Source organism: Balearica regulorum, chromosome 1 (assembly GCF_011004875.1).
Source record: "Balearica regulorum gibbericeps isolate bBalReg1 chromosome 1, bBalReg1.pri, whole genome shotgun sequence".
Classification (NCBI taxonomy): domain Eukaryota; kingdom Metazoa; phylum Chordata; class Aves; order Gruiformes; family Gruidae; genus Balearica; species Balearica regulorum.
In genome coordinates, this window is record NC_046184.1 from 186,028,012 (window position 1) to 186,046,893 (window position 18,882).

The window sequence follows — 18,882 nt, forward strand, 5'->3', positions numbered from 1 at the left end:
TGAATATAGTCATAGCTCTTAAGGGCATCTTAAATGCACGAGAGTATTCTCTCATATTTAGCCTGGATATTTACATTGTTGCAGTTAACACACTGCAAGTGCCTTCTATATTAACTATTAAACTATCCTTAATATAATATAAACTAGAAATTGAGAAAGCTGTCACATTGAAAGTCACAAACTAATAGTACAATAAAGATCCCTCCCGGTGATTTAGTGCTACTTTTGTATCACTTTGGATAGAATAATTAATAAAATCTGTATTGTTATATAAAATGACTCCAAGCTCTCAGGAAAACGCAACAAGTCTGGCACATACAAAGCCCATCTTCGGGCGTAGCATATCAAATATGACTCAGATGACCCACGAACTGTGCATGCCTGAAGATACCGAGTCTTGACTAGGAAACCACATCTATCATTTTATGTTCAGGGATGTTGCAACCGTTGTCGTGGCATCCCTCACTTCTCCCCTCTATCCCGCTCAAGTACTCCACATCCCCAACACCAGCAGGCCTGCCCCGCGGCACACAGTCCCAAACCCTCCGAAGGCACTGAAACGCGAAGAGAGCAGAGCCAGACGCCCTGACACGACGAGGCCACCTCCTTTCGCTTCCAGCCCCGCCGCCGCCAGGCAGGGAAAGGCACCCAGCCCCGGCCGCCCCCTCACGCAGTCGCACCCACTGAGGAGAGGGGCTGCCACGGCCGCCCCGCCCCCGCCGCTTCCCGCCCAAACCGCGGCGCCCGGCAACGGCCAGGGAGCGTCAGCCAAGGGCCGGCCCCGCGGCGCGGCGCGGCGCAGCGTGTGGGGGCTTAGGGAGCGTCGGGGAGGTCGAGCGGCGGAGGCGGCGTGAGGGGAGCGGGGTCGTCAGCGGCGGCCAAGGGGCGCAGAGAGCCGGGAGAGGGCCGGAGGGAGGGCTGTCCCCGGCAGCAGACGGAGGGAAAACGGAGGGAACGACTAATCCTGTCAGAAATAGGGTGAGTGCTTTGCGGCAGGGCCCGTAGCAGTAGTGTGGCCTGGTTCGCCCTGTGACTGAAGCAATTTTGCTTTTTCTCCCCTGCTTCCAAGTTCCCTGAGTTGCCTAATTCATTGTATTAAACCGCATTTTCTGTCATAATTTGTCAGTGTTTGATATACACTACAGAGAACAGAAGCTTTCCTGAGCACTGTTAGGTTACGAGGAAGAAGAACCGTAGCCCAGTTTTATAGCCACAGACTTGTCTCCTGCCCACTCGTACTCCGCTGAACTCCAGGTCAAGGAATTTGAACCCTAGATCCCACAATTTTTTTTTAAATTTAATTGTGCAGCTCTGCATACAATATGTTTATTTCATCCCCCCCTTTTTTTTTTTAAATGGCAGAAGCTGAATATAATACTTCAGCCAGAGACATACTATCAATTTGTCATTTTTCAATATTGTTTTCTATCCTGGATATTTTCTGGCCTTTTCCTTATCCTTTCTCAGCATTTTGCACCAAAAATAACCCCAGTAATAAGTTTTTCTCGGTCTGGCTGAAGGAAGGAAAATGGTTGTGTTGGTCTCTCTTTCCATCAAGTCCCTGTTAATTTTTAATCATCTAGTTCAGACACACTTGACAATGGGGTGGAAAGCCTCAGAGAGAACTGATGTCTGCAAACTTCATGAAAATAGATGTCAAGGTGGGGAAGGACAAGATACCCACATCGGTTCCCTTTGGGAGGGAGAGCCAGGAGGATTCAGCTCTCATCCCTCTGTCCAGTATATGCTGGAAGGAAAAGCAGGAGAGGAAATGGTGGGGGACTCCCAGGGTGTGTTCTGGACCTGGCAGAAATGTAGGTTTACTGGAGCTGAAGGGCAGGGAGGAACAGGGGACACAGGACAGAAATTCACAGGAAATCTGATTTTATTAATTCCTCTGTTCATGAAAAAATTACTTTTTTTTCTTGTCCTTTAGTCGTCATATACTTATCTGTCATGACTGATTTTAGCGCAGTTGAGAAAATGTATTTATTATCATACGATTCTTGGACTAAGCCTCATACAAATCCCTAATTCCTCCACTTGCCTTTTGACCTTTGCATTTTACTGTCAAAACATTCAGACTTTTTTACAGAGCTCTGTGAAATTTCTGACGACTGCTCCGAAGAGAAATCAGCATCCTCATTTTGGGCCTGTGGCCCTGAAGACTGATCTCTCATAACCTCTCTATCTGGGTCCTTCTGAATATGCTTTTCTTTGACTGACTGCCAGATTCTTCACTGGAACATGGCAGTTACAGCTCAGAAAAGGAAACCCTTTCAGTCTGCACAGGTTTTCCTTAAACTTCTTCGCATTCTTGTTCTCTTGCTATGCTGTACATTTCTGAATCTGTTTAAGATTGTGCAAAGCTGATGCATTAGAATGTATGATTACAGCAGTGAGTTACATGGCAGGGTTAATGCTGCTTCCGGGTTTAATGCTACACAGGCACTTAATCATGTTGGTGCCTTTCAGTACAGTTTGTTATTTCCTGTGGATACTGACAGCAACAAAGCAGGGTCTCATCATAAAGAAGAAATACAGGTTCCCACTCCGATCTTACCTACAACAGGAATTTCCATCTTGTACAAATCAGCAAGACTGACAGTGAGAAGTGAGATATATAAAGCTGGTAATGTGTGTATGTATCAGATGATATCTTTCAAGAATTTAAAGGGATTGTCTACCTGTGTAAGTAAGTTCCTGTGTTTTAAACTTTTGAGTTTGTTTATGAAAACTGCATGTATTTCAATATTTTCATTATAAGTGCTGATTTCTGTTTCTCCAACCTTGCCTAAATACACCTAAGTTAAGAGAGGCAGAATGTTTTATTTTAATCCAGCTTGAGAGGTTTTTACGTATTTCTTTTTTCCCCCCATTTTTTTGTCTTTGCTATTGTTGAAATTTTATTATAAAGGTACTCTTATCCCTGTTCATTTGGTCTGCTTTAATGACCTGTTTTCTTTCTCTGGGCATCTCTCTCTGGTAGATGTTAAATATTTCTTGCCTTTTTAATTTTCCAAAAATGATGTCAGTTCTCTGAGTTTCTGTAAGAAGATAAGGTCACCAGTAGGATTCAAAGGTGCAGGAAATTGCCAGCAATCTTGTCTTGACCAACAGTGAGCTTTTAGAATTAGATTTCTGGGGGTTTTGAAAGTTGCTTTTTGGATCTTTATTCTACCCTGAGCTGTCTCTTCTCTGAAGCCTGGTTTTATTTCCTTCATTGTTTCTTTTCTGGATTCACTTTGCCTTTCTCCTTTTCACTCTTGTTAACCTCTTCACCTCTCCTTTCTTCTCGTTATCTGTCATTTTCTTTGATTTTCTTTTTCTTGATATCTGTGCAAGAGGATCTTTTTACCCTCCAAATATTTGTAGTGACAGTTTCAGAGTGAGCGAAACAGCTAATGGGTGGCCTTGGCTTCAAGTTTGCACAAGTATTTGCCTTGCATTGTGTGCTGAAATGAGCAACTCCTTAATAAATGCACTTAGTCTTTCCTGGTGTGGTTAAGTGCAGCGAGACTTTGTATCAAATACTGGAACTGTAGAGCATGTTACTTAAAACCTGAGTAACCCTGAATGTGTTTCTCATAAGCTAAAACATTGCTGTCCTTGGCAAGCCAGTATTTTGAGAAATGTTTTGTTTGAGGGACTCAGAAAGCAGTCAAAAAATTTTATTATGACTGTAAGCAAATGTACTTCTGACACCACTGACCTCAGTGGGACTCCGTGATGCGAAACTGGAAGGATGTGAGGGTGAATCAGCCCCATTGTTTCTTTGTGTACATCCCAATAATTGCCCCTGTGGACTTTTTGCAATACATATAACTTAATAACAATGTAGGCAATTACCTCTCCCTTCACAAACACTTTCCTTCTACCTTTCTTTGGTGGTATTTTTCTGGGGAAGTATGAGGACAGCGATGAACTCTACTTACCTTCCACTACTGACATATCTGAAGTGGATCAATAATTTGTTTTTCCACTACACCCCTTTGTTGTACTGTTTTTGCTGGGGCTGTTTGCAGTACCTAGATTGGGATCATGGCATATTCCTACAGGCTTGCCACAGAGAGTGTCAGGGTAGGAAAGGAAATATCCTGGTTTCCCAAGTCATGGTCTTTGACACGAGTCTGTTTTGACACTGTTTTCTTAGCACGCTGTTTTCTCTAAAATCTGTTATCAGCTGTGTGTAAATAATACTTTGAGCAAAATAGAGAGTCATAAATTCCTTGGCAGACACTTTTATCTGCTGTCACATTTTGATACTTTCAGTTCACCAGTTTTGATAGTCACTAATTAATCTTTGTAAGTGTTCAACTCACAGAAAGGAAGACATCATTTTCAGTCAGGATTATTTTTCTTCCAGTCTGGAGGAAAGAACAATGAAGCAAATACAGAATATTTTCTGTGAAATCTACTCTGAATAAACAATCCATTAAAACCAGAAATATCTTTGACCATTTGAGTGTAGAAACACTGGGAATCCATTGTCAACCATAAAATGCCAAGGAGGACACCAAGTCCACCATAGTGGTAGGCCTCAAGTACACACAGAAGCAGTTATTTTTGCAGGATAATGAAGTTCTGTGAAGCCAGAGCATGCATGTAGTTAGAGGAAAATGAGGGATTGGGGCAGGAAAATAGTGCCAAACATTATCTGACATGCTTAGTTCTGGTAGCAGAGTATGGATTTCAAAGACTTAAAAGATTCTCAAGTCCTTTGTTCCTGCAAATATATTAATTTTCCTGCAAAGGAATTAATATTCATGCATGATTTTTTAATGTGCAAAAAATGGTGGTGTTAAGGAATACTCTAAATGTTTATGAGGTCTTACAGTTGGTGATAAAGCTGCATGTATTCCTTCTAGATCAAGCACGGTGAAATCTGAATGGCTGTCTGTTTAAGGTTCCCAAAGCAAAGGGATCTAGTTTTTTGTTCCAGACCTCTGGAGGCTTGCACTGGAAACTGAAAAATTATCAGAGACAGAGAAAAGAAAGTAAGACACTGCTGAGAGGATATGTAAAATAGACTGTCATAGCAAAGGAGAGAGGAGGAGAAGAATGGACAGATTTCCACAGGTAGGCAGCCTAGCTATGCTTGGATCAACAAAGTCCAGAAAAGGGGAGGAAAAAACCCCACATCAAAATTGGAATTACACCATGGGCCACAAGATAAACTGTGAACTACAGGATCATTTTGGATAAACTTGGCGCATCTTGATTTCAGAGCAAAGACTGCAGCTAGCATACTGGAAAAATTGAGGCAGGAAGTTGTGCACAGTATTATATTATTTTAATTTAGTTCTGTTACTTCTTGCATTACTAGGTAAAGTTTCAGTAACCTCTGCTGAGTTACTATGTGTGTTGAAAAGAAGAATTATACTGATCATGTGCCCCTCCACACGGAAGTCAGAAAATAGTAAGTCGATACTTTTGGTAACAGAAAAGGGAGAAGTGCAAAAAGTCTTGTGAAGGCCTGTGGGAAGATGTCATTGTGCTCACAGCCCAGCACCCCAGGTGCCAGGAGGAGAAGCAGACTTAAACTCCACCTCAGCGATAAGTGTGTAAAATGCCTCCAAAAAAATTGTTATAGAAAATCCTCCAGTCCCAGCAAGCTGAAGGACCTCCGTATTTGGTTCCCCTCATGGGAGCTGGAGGAGGGCCCAACAGTCAGAGGTCAAGAAGATCCATTAGGTTGATGTGGGTTAGTTGATTCAATAAATCTAATGTTATGTACTAACTTTTTATCATCCCTGACCTGGGAAAAACCTGAGGTAGGCAAGGTGGTAGGGAAATACTTAAATAAATACATAATAATTCCCATTTCCGCTACTTTTCTTTTGCTGCAATTTCTTTTGATGCAGTGAGGAAATCCTAAGATGGTAATTACTGCTATGCCACCTTCTCTACACAGTACACTGAATGCATTGCCTTAATAACATAATTCTGTGTGTTTGGACTAATGATGCCATCTTGCCTTTTTGTTTGTTTTTCATGTTTTATTACTGACTACTTGGCAGTTGTAGGAATCTTTAAATATCCTGGAATATGGTCGAAGCAGTACTGATAGATCTATTCAGCCTACCAGCCAACTTGCAGAACAACATCCAAGGATTATTATGTAACATGCTGGAAACTATTGAGAAATGTTCTTCCATCCCTGCTCCGTTTGTTTATGTCGTATGTTGCCAGAGGCAGGGGAGTGAAAGGAATGGTGAACAAGAGTCCTTGCTGCCAGCTCTGAGAGATTTTCAGTGTCTGAAGAAAAGACTGGAGGTGATACATGCTCTCACTACAGCTGCTGCTTTGTACACCGTCAAACAAAGACTAGATGAAAAAGACCTAAGCATCATTAAAGTTATTCTCCCTACCTTAAGAAAAGGCTTAATGAAAGTATATATAGACCATCTCTTTACAGCAGTCTACCAGTTTGAATTTGAGGATTTACAGGTAGCATCAGATTGTGAAAACCTACAGATAGCTGAACTTCAGAGTGAAGAACAAACACTTTCTACAGAGGACGTGGCGCTCATCCGAAGTGAGATTCAGACATACTTGGCAAGCCTGCCGAGCCTGAAAGGGGAGCTCACCATCCTTAGATCTTCCCTGATCCCAGGTAAAGAGAATCCCAGCTAATAGATTTTACAGAGACTGTTCCCAAGCATACTTCTTCAAGGGAATTGCAAAATGGGTAAGATTTGGAAATGTCTTCAGGCAGCAAATAACTCTATATGATATTGCAATAGTGTATCATGTCTATAAGAGGGGGAAGTGTCAACAGAGATACAGCGAAAGACTGGCAAGTCTGTCCCAGGCCTGGGACGCGATCAGAGGAAAGAGGGGCCCAGGTTTACTGAGAGCATTACTGCTAACAGTGAAATCTCCTCCGCTCTCTGTGGGAATTACACACTTTGAGAGTTACCTTTATCTTCTGGAAAGGTAGGACAGGAGTGTCTCCTGGTCTGCAGTCTCACGCATGCCTGGTTAATCACTCTCAGTGTCCCTGCCATGGCATGACACAGTTCACTGCAGCATGTCTCTCATGCGATGTGATTATGGAGTTTCATGATTCAGAGGATTCGGGGGAAAGCTGAGAGGTGTGCTACTGCAAAAATTTGGAACTGTCTTTCCCTAAAAATATGTCTGAAATGATCCAGAGCCTGAAAGGAACATGAATTACTTAAAGCCATCTTTGCCTTTGTTGTGCTTCAAGTTTTTGACTGTGACTTTGAAAGGATCACACTACATAGAAGAGATTTTGAATCTCAACTCTGATTATGTCACTAAGCTTGTCAGCTATTAAGATAGCAAAAATATCAGTTATGGGACTATCCTTCTGTGTTCAACTTTGCCATGCAGACCACCCCACCCCCCATCAGTGATTGCTTTTGATGCATGAGGCTGCGATAAATATCCGCACTGTAAAAACAGGGCCTTTTTCAATGGTGCTAGAAATTCTCATTGCTTTTGGTTTACTTCAGAAAGATATTTGAGATTTTGGGAAGTCTTGAGGGCCAGTAATTAATTTGTCAGAAAAGCTTGGGAGATGACACCTTAGAATATTTGTTTAAAAATCCATTTTCACTTTCCTCAGTGAATTACCTCTTCTCTAGGGTTTGCACTACAAATCTGCAAAGAGTCAGGCTAAATTTACCAGCACTCCTTCTTGCTCAAACCCCTCTATCTTGGCCTCAGGGGATATGATTATGAGCAAGAAGGAAGCTTAGAATCCTTAAATTTAAATACCACAGCTAAATACAACGTAAAGCAATACCCAACTTGATTGGCTGATTCCAGGTCTCTTCAGTATAAAACCATGTTGTATCTGGACTGGTCTTGTGTTGAAAGCAATTGTTTGTTGTCACTTTTACCTTGGCAGATGATATCTTCCTACATGGCTTCACCACAAGGACGGGTGGCATCTCCTATATACCAACTCTAAGCTCCTGCAATCTCTTCAGCAGTTCCAAACGGAGGGACCCACAAGTTGTTGTTAAAGAAAATCTCCGCAGGCTAGCTAATGCTGCAGGATTTAACCCGGAGACTTTTCACAGAGTCAAGGTATCTTATCAAACAATGGATTTATGTACACGGATCAGATCCTCCTTTGTGTATCACTGGCTAAAACTGTAGGCATTATTCTTTCTCAGCAAGAACTCGTGACAAACAGGGCAATTAAAACATTTATGCTGGCAGTTTAACTGGGAATAGCCAGCCAAACTACCAGCCATTTGGCACTATATGGAGAAGAAGCACTGTTTCTTCCAAGAATATTCTAGCATTTCACTTACAACAGAGTAAAATAATCAGGTAAATGATCAGAGCAGTTTCTCTTAAAATAAAAATACACCACCACTTTGATGGTGGCTCTCTACTGATAAATCTGCATGACGTTTGAACAAGGGAGTGCCTGATTTCCGTGCATAAGCAGTTAGTGCAGAAAAGGGTTTCATGCCAAAGAAAAATCCTTGCATTAGTCAGTACAGGGGTTTTTTGCTGCCACATCACTATCCATGTTCTGGTTTTGTCTTGACAGATTGATCACGCTAATGCTGTGTGTATTATGGGAAAGACAGAGCCTGACAGCTATGATGGAATAGTTACAAATCAGAAAGGTGTTACGATAGCAGCTCCAGGGGCTGATTGCATACCTGTGCTGTTTGCTGATCCTGTCAGAAAAGCCTGTGGTGCTGCTCATTCTGGTAAGAATTTTAAATCACAGAGATCAAAATAACTAGGAGACCACTGGAAAGGGAGTTTTGGAGTAAGGATTACAAATTAGCAACCAAAGGAGCACTTAGTGATAATGAATACATGCAAGATTACATAACAATATAGACCCTGACCTGTTAAGTTTGTATCCTGCCAAAACAAGATTAGTCCTGAAAATAGTTTGTTTACCAAGCTATGTATTTTTTAATTTTATAACTAATAATGATTATTTATGTATTTATACATTTATTTTTCTGATCTGGTAGCCAAAGCCAAATAATTTTTAACTTCATATGTAAAAACTGTCTGTAAAGCCAATGCCCCTAGCAGCCATTTTGGATCAGAAGAAATATTTGTCTGACCCAAACCAAATGAGAATAAAACTGAAGCAGGGATGGTTAGCACAACCTGAGGTTATGTCTGACTTCAGAAGATGTCCCAACTGTTAGGCTAGAATATGTATCCTGTAGTGAGATTTTCCTGCTGGGACTGTTTCATTTTATAAAAAAATCTGTACTTATGAGGTCAAGGAGAATGCACAGCTGAGAGTTTCTCCTCAGCTTTGATGCTAGTTTACCACTTGATATGGTAGGAAGCTTCACCTCTACCTAGAACTTGTGAATACCATGTAATTCATACAATTCTTCATGCATTCAATAAATAAGCCAAAATAAATTCAAATTTGTGAGTCATCATAAGATGATGATAATTTTGACTTTGCTTCAATAAAGTTGTGCCCCTGCCCTGTGCCTAGCAAGCTTAGGTTAGAGAAAGTGAGAGGAATGAGCATTGTGGCATGTCTGTCTGGGAGGAGAGGAGAATGTTGTGGGTTTTAACGGGGAGAAGGGATGGAGAGAATTTTATCCATTCTTGAAAGTTTTAAGAGTTTGACATTGTGTGATGGGTTGACCCTGGCTGGGGGCCAGGTGCCCACCAGAGCCGCTCTATCACTCGCCTCCTCAGCAAGGCAGGGAGGGGAGAAAGGAAGATGGAGAAAAACAACCCCAAACTCGTGGGTTGAGATAAAGGCAGTTTAATGTAGCTAAAGCAAAAAGCCGCGCGCGGAAGCAAAGCAAAAAGCAAAGATTATTCTCTACTTCCCATCAGCAGGCGATGTCCGGCCACTTCCTGGGAAGTAGGGCTTCAGTAAGCATGCCCCTTACTCCGGAAGACAAACATTGTAAAAAAAAAAAACCAACGAATGCCCCCGCCCTGTTCCTCCCCCTATTCTCAGTTTCTTACTGCTGAGCATGACGTCATATGGTATGGAATATCCCTTTGGTCAGTTTGGGTCAGCTGTCCTAGCTGTGTCCCCTCCCAAGATCTTGCCCACCCCCAGCCTGCTGCTGGGGAATAAGAAATGTTGGAAAGCCTTGATGTGTGCTGGCACTGCTCAGTAGTAGCCAAAACACTGGTGTGTTATCAACAGTTTGCTAGCTACCAATACACAGCACAGCACCATGAGGGCTGCTGTGGGGAGAATTAACTCCATCTCAGCCAGACCCAATACATATTGTAAGTGTTCAAACCTAATTATTGTAAAATACTTAAATCTGTAGTTGCTCCTTTCTCTGCTGCCTCCTCATTTATCTAGTCCCTGACACACCACACTCTTCCCCAGACCCACACTGCTGCCTTCTCCAAGCATAACTCCTGGCTCTAGCCTGAATTCCTGCCTTTCATCTCCCAAGTTTTGGCCTTCGTTTCCACATCACAGTCCTTGCCAGGCTTCCAATTATCTTTTCCTAAATCGTTTCCTTCCTGTCCAACCCCACCTCAGTTCAGTTTAACTTGAATACATGTAGCAACATGTATACAAATAAAGACAATTAGGTATAAGGTCATCTTAGTCTTTGGATGTAGAAAAGCAGAGGAAAAGTTATTAGCATATCCTATCCTTCGTTATAATGCACTCCCCATGCAATGCAAAGACTTCCAGGGACTCAAACTGAGATATGAGAACTCAAAGCTGGGCTTTCTTCTCTCTATTCCAACAATGCCAAAGTGCAAAGCTGGGCTTTCTTCTGTCTATTCCAAACAATGCCTCTAGCTTGAGCCTCTTTTTCAGCATATTATAAAAATGCACTTCTGACTATAATATATTTCTTTTGTCATATTCCTATATAAACGTTTCAAGCACAGAGGAGCTGTAAGGTATGCTCTAGTTGCCCAAACCAGGACACTGGGGAAAATGAATTCTGGAATCCTAATCTAAATTCTTCTCTCTAATTTTCCTCTCCACAAAATAATGATATCAGCAAGCTGTTAATGTGTTGGGTTGGGGTTTTTTAAAACACATTTATTACGAGGTATAATGATTTATTTTTAGATAGAACTGTATCTATTAATTTGTACCTTTTAATAACAGCATATATTTTAGCTAGTATAAAATTAAAGAGAAAATTTATACAATTATTTTTTCAACCTCTCATTTCTCACAGGATGGAAAGGTACATTGTTAGGAGTTTCGATGGCCACAGTAAATGCTATGGTATCTGAATTTGGCTGTAACGTGAAAGATATCCTTGTGGTGCTGGGTCCATCTGTAGGACCTTGCTGCTATAAACTTCCTCACGAATCAGCTAAAAAATTTCACAGAATTGATCCAAAGTGTGTAAGACTATTTGACTCTGCAAGTCCTTATATCGACATTAGAAGAGCAACACGGTAAGCCTACTCAGTGCATGTCTATTGACATACACTTTTTCGTGCTAAGTAGACTAGAAATGAAGGTAAAAGAAAAAAAAAAACCTAATTCCACATTACATATCAATAATTATATTGATCTTGTATTATCCAGCAGTATTATGGTGATGGTCCTCACCATCTTAAAGTACTTGCTAGTACTTTGTAGATCAACAAGTGGTACCTTTGAATGAATGGTATCTGCTCACTTTTGCTGGGTTTCAGCTATTATTTTACTGTTATGCTTTTAGTTTATGGATTAAAGACAAATGTTCAAATTAAATGTGGTTTTATTGGTTTTATAAAACCAATTATTTTAGTCTAATATTTGAAAAAGAAACTAAGAAAAGCAAATGCAAGTCCCAACCACAATATTGGCACAGTTTGTTCAATTGGTACTAGAGGTGCTATCTGAATGCAGCATCTTAAGGAATGCAAAGATGTAAAAAACAAAAATATTTTTTCCATTTCTTTCTTTTAGGATTCTTCTTGAGAGTGGTGGGATTCTTCCTGAGAACATCCAAGATGATTCTGTCACAGACCAGAACCAAAATATCACTTTCTGTACTGCATGCCACCCTGATAAATTTTACTCTCACTTCCGTGATGGCACTAACTTTGGGACACAGATTGGCTTCATATCAATCAAAGACTGAGATAGTATCTCTTACTCTTGAATAGTATTTAGACAGTAAGTCTGGTGCATTGTCTGGCATCCTGCTCTCATTGTAGAAGTTCTTCCTTTCACAGACTTGCAATAGGGAATTCACGGGTCTTGCAATTCTTCTGCTTCTTCCCTTCCCTGCCATTCTGAGGCAAGAATAAATGTCCAGGATGCAGGGCCGATAATTCTTGTGTGAGACAGAGTGCAAAGGAAGCAAGGACAACCCACACCAGTGACAAAGCCCTTCTGCAAGACCATATGCAAGGTCCAGTTTTTTGGAGCCTTCTTGACCAAGTATTTCCCAGAAACCTCACTGCCTTAAAGTGGTGAAAACACAAAAAAACAGTCTTCATTAGGTTCTGGGTGAGACTTCTGAATGAAGTTATGTATGACATTGCTGATGTAGGAAGGGAAGCCTGTATTGCACATTAACTGAGAACACTCAACTTCAGTGGTTTCAGCTGAAGGTTAGCCTTATGGAATTATGTCCCTGGGATTCCTTTTCTTCTTTGGATTAGTTTAAAGAAGAGCTCCAAAACACTTATAGGACTTTTCCTATGGAAAATAACTTGAAAGTGAGAAGCAAGTAAGCTCCTTTGGGGCAGAGATTGAAAATATATGAACCCTTACCATTCTGTATTATTTGATTGTAGAAAAAGTAGGACTAAGATGCTTAGTGTGATGTGACATGCATGTTAATATTTCCTTAGGATTTTTTTTCTTCAAACTATTGGTGCTCTGCTAATGTCCATTGAAATAGGCTCAACAGTGCCCAGTTATTTAATAAATATCTAAAAAGGGGAGTGAATTTAGCCTCAGTTAATTTTACTAACCAACAGTTGACTTACCTTGCTAAGCAGATTCTAAGCGTGCGCTGTTTTCTTTTGTCCATAAAATTTGCCTCTAGACATTACAATAGACGTGATAGTTCCTGACACATAGACAGTGAGATATTCCTCACAGTAAAACTGTGCTGACTGTAGCTTGCAGAGTTGCCGAGCAAAGCCTTGGGACAACTGTCCACATGACGTATTTTCTATTTTGAATCAACGATCTTTATCAGTTCTAGGCTTTTATGTCCACTAGAGGACAGTGCTTGCTCACGCTGCACTTCCATCCCTGGCTGCACTGTACATACGGGTTTTCAAACCATGCATTTTACAAAGTACTGTAAAGTACACGCTGTTATTTTTGCCTATATAATCATCTGCCAAATTATTATGATATCTGTGCTTGAAGAGTAATCTATTTTTCATTTTGTTGGGCTGTGATTCAGAGGTGACCAAATTAGAACTTTGCTTGTCCACTGGGAGAACAGACTTTTTAAAAAAACCTTTTTTTTACCTGTGAGTGGTATTTCTCACAGAAGAGCCTGGTTTTGAGTATGTTACCCTCTGACTGTAATAAAAGCTACCAAAAATATTTCTTCCAACTGTCCTTTAGAAATATTATTCCTCTTCTGTTGTAGCACTGCAGTCCTTGACAATAAAAATTTTTACATTTTAGTTACCTTTTAAAAACCTCACTATTGCTTTCATCATTCTCAGTTTGTTTTGCAACTTCACTGTGGTGATGTTCACAGCTAGGTGCAGGTTCCAACAAGGGCAACGCTCGCTCTCCTCAATGCTGCCAAGCGTGTTACTGCACAATAGCCAGTGGTGTGCGTGGTATGTGTATGTATCATGTGTATATGTATTATTGACTTATTCCAAATATAGGATAATATAATTATACAGACACTGACAGGCTTATCTTGCTGCACTAGGTAAAAAACCTAACAACCTAGCTTCACCTTTTAGTTCTGCCCCTTTGCCCTGGTATCTGAGTGTGAACCACTTTATGGTCACTGACAGATGTAGCAGTGAGGTGAGTAAGGTGTCCTTCCTTCTGCTGTTTCTGCTGTGGGGGCAGTAGCACCACGCACTCTTCAGTCCCTGCACCCGAAGCTCAGCCAAAGCTCGTCTGTCAGTGCCCTTCACTTAAGCCTTTTGTGGATAAAGCGCACACCGTCAAAAGCAGATGAGTTACACGGGTTTGCAAGGTACTGCTTGACAGCTGAAGGATCATAGGTGCCCATGTGCCTGCTGTTAGCCCTTCTCACCTCAAAGATGGTTTTAAACTAATGCATTTAACTTTGCGGTAAGTAGAAAGACCTTGCGGCCATGCTACTTACCGCAGTTCAAATGCTCAGCAGTATATTAAGTCACAGTAACGTGATACTGATAGTAAGTTCTGGCTTGTTCCTACCTGTTCAAGAATGACAGCAGAGACTTTCTGTTTAGAAAAATACCATTTACAGGTCATGGTAGGACTGTGCAAGCTGGAGAGCATGTCAGAATGAGCAGAAACACCAAAGGCTTTGCTTTTTAGAAGACAAATCGTTCCCACAATCGTTTTTCATTATTTCTTTTCCACTGAATTACCTAGCCTGTAAACCTGTCAAGACAGGAAGCAGCCTTTTGTACATGGATACTGAGGTGGAGAACTTCATGACCAATTAGAAAATAATAATCATCTTCAGTCCTCGAACAGGCTAGGCTCTGTATCAAACAGAGTTTCTTTCAAAAGTCCTTGCTACAAAGGCATTTTAATTCTGGTATAAAAAAAAATACAGTTTAGAGGAAGGGCATGATGAAAAGGAGACAAGGCTGTTTCACATCTCTCTTTACTTTTCCTTCCTGTTGCTCACTGAAGGAGCCAAGCAGATCAGCCTTGATTCACCACCTCTAGGGATGCTCTTAAAGTGCTTCATAAATTGCTCAGCTGTGCCTACCTGATGATCAGATGCCATTTAATAGCCTTGCCCATGAATTTATAAGCTGAATTAGCCCAATTATTGTTATTAAATAACATTATTAATTATGATTGTGGTATGCCCTGAGGCGAGCACAAGACATGATCACACTGAAGATTGTTTTTGATAGCTATTACTGTGCAATGAGCACTTGTTGCTATTGTAGATTCTGAATATGGGCCTCTTCAGTTACATTTATATATTTGAATGGAGTGTACCAAAACATGTCTGAGAAAGGCTTTATTCACTGTTCAGTAAAACAGGGCAGCTCCAACACAGACTTCTGCTTCCAGAGCCTGGGGAAGCAGTGTACAACTTCAGAGGCATAGATCAAAGCTTGAGATAATTAGTGAAATGTTTATCCAAACTGTAGCGTTTATTGCCACAGGTATGGCAAAGGTGAAAAATATTAAGGAGGGTAGATGAAAAACAGTTTTAATAAATTTGTAGAGGTTAGGTCCATCGGTGACTGCTAGTGTCTTTCTGCTAACAACCCAAGGAGACAGGATGGGAGATAGACAGTTGCTTGGTCTGAGTTCTACATTTGATGGGCATGTTTGTGAGCGGCAGCAAACTCGGAAGCCGTGGGCCTGGACCTTCAGAAAAACATTTGAGCACATCTTGCCTCACTGAAAGTACATCATTCCTCCCAAATTACAAGCATTCAATTACAGGAAGATGTCTCCTTTCCCCAGCAGTAACATTGTTTGCAAAGTGGTCGTCTTTGCCTCCAGTCTTATTTTCCTCATGCCTTATCTCTTGTGCATTGCTGTCTTTCTCTCCAGCACCGCTCGCAATCGCCCTACACAGCTTGTGAATCCAGTGGCAGGGGGCTGGAGGAAACAGATGCCGTTGTGTGCAGAGCAGCACCAGTGTTGCTTTCTTTTGTAGGCATGTGCCTTTTTTTCTTTTAGCAGCAGCGTGAAACTTTTTGTCCTCAGCACAGGATCTTTATCAGTATCCTCCAACCCATTCCCATTTTACAGGTTTCCACAAGAGCCCCCAATTTTCAGCCTACATGGTAAAGAAGTCAATATTCCTAGATTTTCTCATTGCTGTCCTCATTTCCACTCCATGCTCAATTTGCTGCTGGGTGATGCAAAGAGGGAGCTGAGCTGCACTCATTTGTCCCGAGGCTCCGTGGGGTTGTGCGTGTGCGCTCGCCTTCATGTCATGTGTGCGAGGCTTTTGTTCTCCCAGTACCAAAGTCCTCCCTGAACTCCAGCCTCTTGTGCAACAATACAACAGGGCAGTGCACTGATGGGAGCAGTAAATCCTATATGTGACAGAGGAAATAATGTATTGACCTGCTGAGGGATTTACATACCTCCGAAAAGACTGACAGCAAGCTCTGCCTGTAAGGCTGACTTGTTCTACTTTCCATTTCCAGCAGATACTATCCAGTATTTCCAGATGAATGATTCAGATCTAGAAATGTATGTGGATTTAAGAACTGTCCTAATCGGGTGTATTCTTATATCCAGGATGTTACTAATTGTTATCCAGTGTCACACCTTTTTATAAGACTAAGAGATTTTGCTGCTCTGCTTGCTTTAAATATACAAACACAGTGCCTGTGGCTGTGCTGCTAAAAAGCATGATTATGTATTTCCCAAAGGCATGCAGAGAAATAGGAAGCTAGCTTTTTAAAGTGATCCCTCTAATCTTTCATTAGTAAGTGTTTAATTTACAGTAGCATCTCACGTTACAAATAGTTGGCTGTGTCTCTTTGTCTGCAAGCTCTCGGGGGTCAAAGGAGGCCCACAGAAGAATTTCAGGAGTGCGGTCCCAGGAGGACAGCGGGGCTGAGCTCTTCTCTCTTCCCCTTCTGCGAATGTGGCATCGTGTCTCCAGGGCAACCTGAATTCTGACAGTCCTGGGAGCAAGGACACTGCATGGATTTCCATTTGATTCCTGCAACAGAAAAGAGATCGGAGACAAAAATCAATATGTGACTAAAATATGAGAGTTCATTTTCACAATTAATTTTACCTAAGGGATCATCTCTTCTTGTGCAAAAATTTGTTTTTCTGGTGTTGCCTCTTCTACAGGTAGCAAAGGCCTAAACATCTGAAATAAATAGGTTGCAACATAAAAATTTGGAATGTACCTATGATAAAACCAAACGAGCATTTTATAAGGGAGGCTGAAAGCAATGTTTACATTTCAGGATGGATAATTTCACTTTTTCTCATGTGATGCAATATTTTTAGGCACTGGTTCATAGTTCTGGTCAGATATTTCCGTTCAAAGTGATTTTATCAATGACAAATATAGAAAGCCCTGCCTATCTGAAATAAATATCTTAGCATTTCTCTTTGCGGCACTGAGCTCTATCCTAAAGGAATATTCAAACGTATGTTGCTGCTAGGGGAAACCATTTCTGCTCTGCTTTGGTTTTCTTTGTTTGAAAGCTGTGAGCTTGACTTTCCTGCACAAGAATGAATGCCAAAAAACTCAGTTGTTAAAACAAAGTTGTGACAGGCAGCTCAAACCCTTTTGCTTGATTTTCATAGGTGCTTTTAGTAAGTGCTTCATAAAATTAGTGTTAAATAAAACAGGGTTACGCAGACAATTTGACTCTCTGCTTTCTTCTTTATATCATCCCCATAAAAAGCTTTCAGAACATGAAAGGTGAGCAGAGCAAGAGGCGTGTTAGAAAGACTCCTTTAGGCTTGTGAATGTTTCTTGCTATTTTTAATGCTTAGGTCTTCCTAAGTTCCCCAGTTACCTTACGGCTTTGATCCTCGAGTTCCCCCAGCACTGAAACATCCCAGCTCCTGTAACTGCATGCTCGCAATGGCAGAAACACAGGTGTACACTTCATAGTGATGTTTACATTGCAGCATTTCTCCAGCCTATCTGGTGCTGGCATAAATGACATTGCGATAAAAATATTATGCCACAATGGTAACATATTTTGAGAAAAATCTCCCGAGCAGCCCTGCATTTACTTGAGTTTTTACGGGCTGTAAGTCAGTAGCAAGTTTTTTGCTTTTCACGCGACTGGGAAAGCTAAAGATAACTTTGCACACTCTCCTTATTTAGTATGTGTCTTCATCAGAGCAACATGTCTTTGAGTCTCGTCCGATGTACAATTATATTTCTGTCATTTACTTTAAGAATGGCTTCTTAAGAAGAGACCAACTGCATATGTGTTGGCCAGGAAGTGCAAAACTGAGCTGACTTCTCTTCATTAGTTTATATTACTATTTAACATCGAAGTCTTCTGTCAGAAAATGCAGGCACTGCATCAGACTGCTCAAGCTAAAATGTCCTTGTAGGAGAAAGGGTAAAGATTAAGACAAACCTAATAGCTAGTTTCAACATCTTCAGGATGACACATTTCACTCGATCTTTCAGAACAACTCCTCATTTCCTGTTTCGAATATTAAGAGCAATCTGAAATGAACCATTTAAAACTGAAGAAGTGCCCTTGCAGATTAAAATAAATATTGAAATCTCAATTCATGCTGAAAAGAGAGAGCCTGTCTTCCACAGAGCTCGTCTTACTATTTATGCATATCTATCTGCATGAGCCAATCCTCTTATTTCTTCAGTAAATATTTCCTTCATAGATTGTAGATTGTTATGTTCCCTTTGGTAAATGTTTAGCTAAGTTTTACATGCGGTATTTAGCTTCATTAGTCTTTCCTAAGATGATCCTTCCAGCTCTTAATTCTCTAAATGCTGCCCTATTAATGTCAATTGGGTGATAATTGGTTTTTCACTTACATGCTCTTTTAGAAGGAGAGTGACATTTGAACTTTGTAGAGGGACTGTTTTTTCTGGTAGGCTTGCAAAATTGTTCTTTTCTGTACAGAAAAAGCTTGAAGCAGCCTTAATTGAATAACCTTGGTCTCCCTTTATTCTCTCTTTTTCAAAAGAGTCATAGTCTGTTGCACTTCAGTTAGGATTTATTTTAGGCTTCCTAGCTATAACTCATAATCCATCGCATAGTTCCAGAAGCAATCTTCATGAAGGAAGCTCAACTCAGAAAGTGAAAAATAGTTGGTATTTTTGCGGC

General features: G+C 40.9%; 1 protein-coding gene across 6 annotated transcripts; it reads left to right on the top strand.

Annotated features, from left to right (window-relative positions):
- The first annotated feature begins 499 nt into the window (after positions 1-499).
- On the top strand, positions 500-13,564 carry LACC1 (laccase domain containing 1). Of its 6 annotated transcripts, none has more exons than XM_075741783.1 (7): positions 500-978; positions 4,869-5,079; positions 6,021-6,616; positions 7,880-8,061; positions 8,537-8,702; positions 11,154-11,379; positions 11,879-13,564. In XM_075741783.1, exons 3-7 carry the CDS (start codon positions 6,049-6,051, stop codon positions 12,051-12,053), a joined length of 1,317 nt encoding a protein of 438 aa, XP_075597898.1. In that variant the 5' UTR covers positions 500-978; positions 4,869-5,079; positions 6,021-6,048; the 3' UTR covers positions 12,054-13,564. The 6 variants fall into 6 exon arrangements, with proteins under 6 accessions (XP_075597898.1, XP_075597902.1, XP_075597897.1 ...); XM_075741787.1 differs by having other exon boundaries at positions 4,943-5,079; XM_075741782.1 differs by lacking the exon at positions 4,869-5,079 and having other exon boundaries at positions 501-978.
- The last annotated feature ends 5,318 nt before the right edge of the window (positions 13,565-18,882 follow it).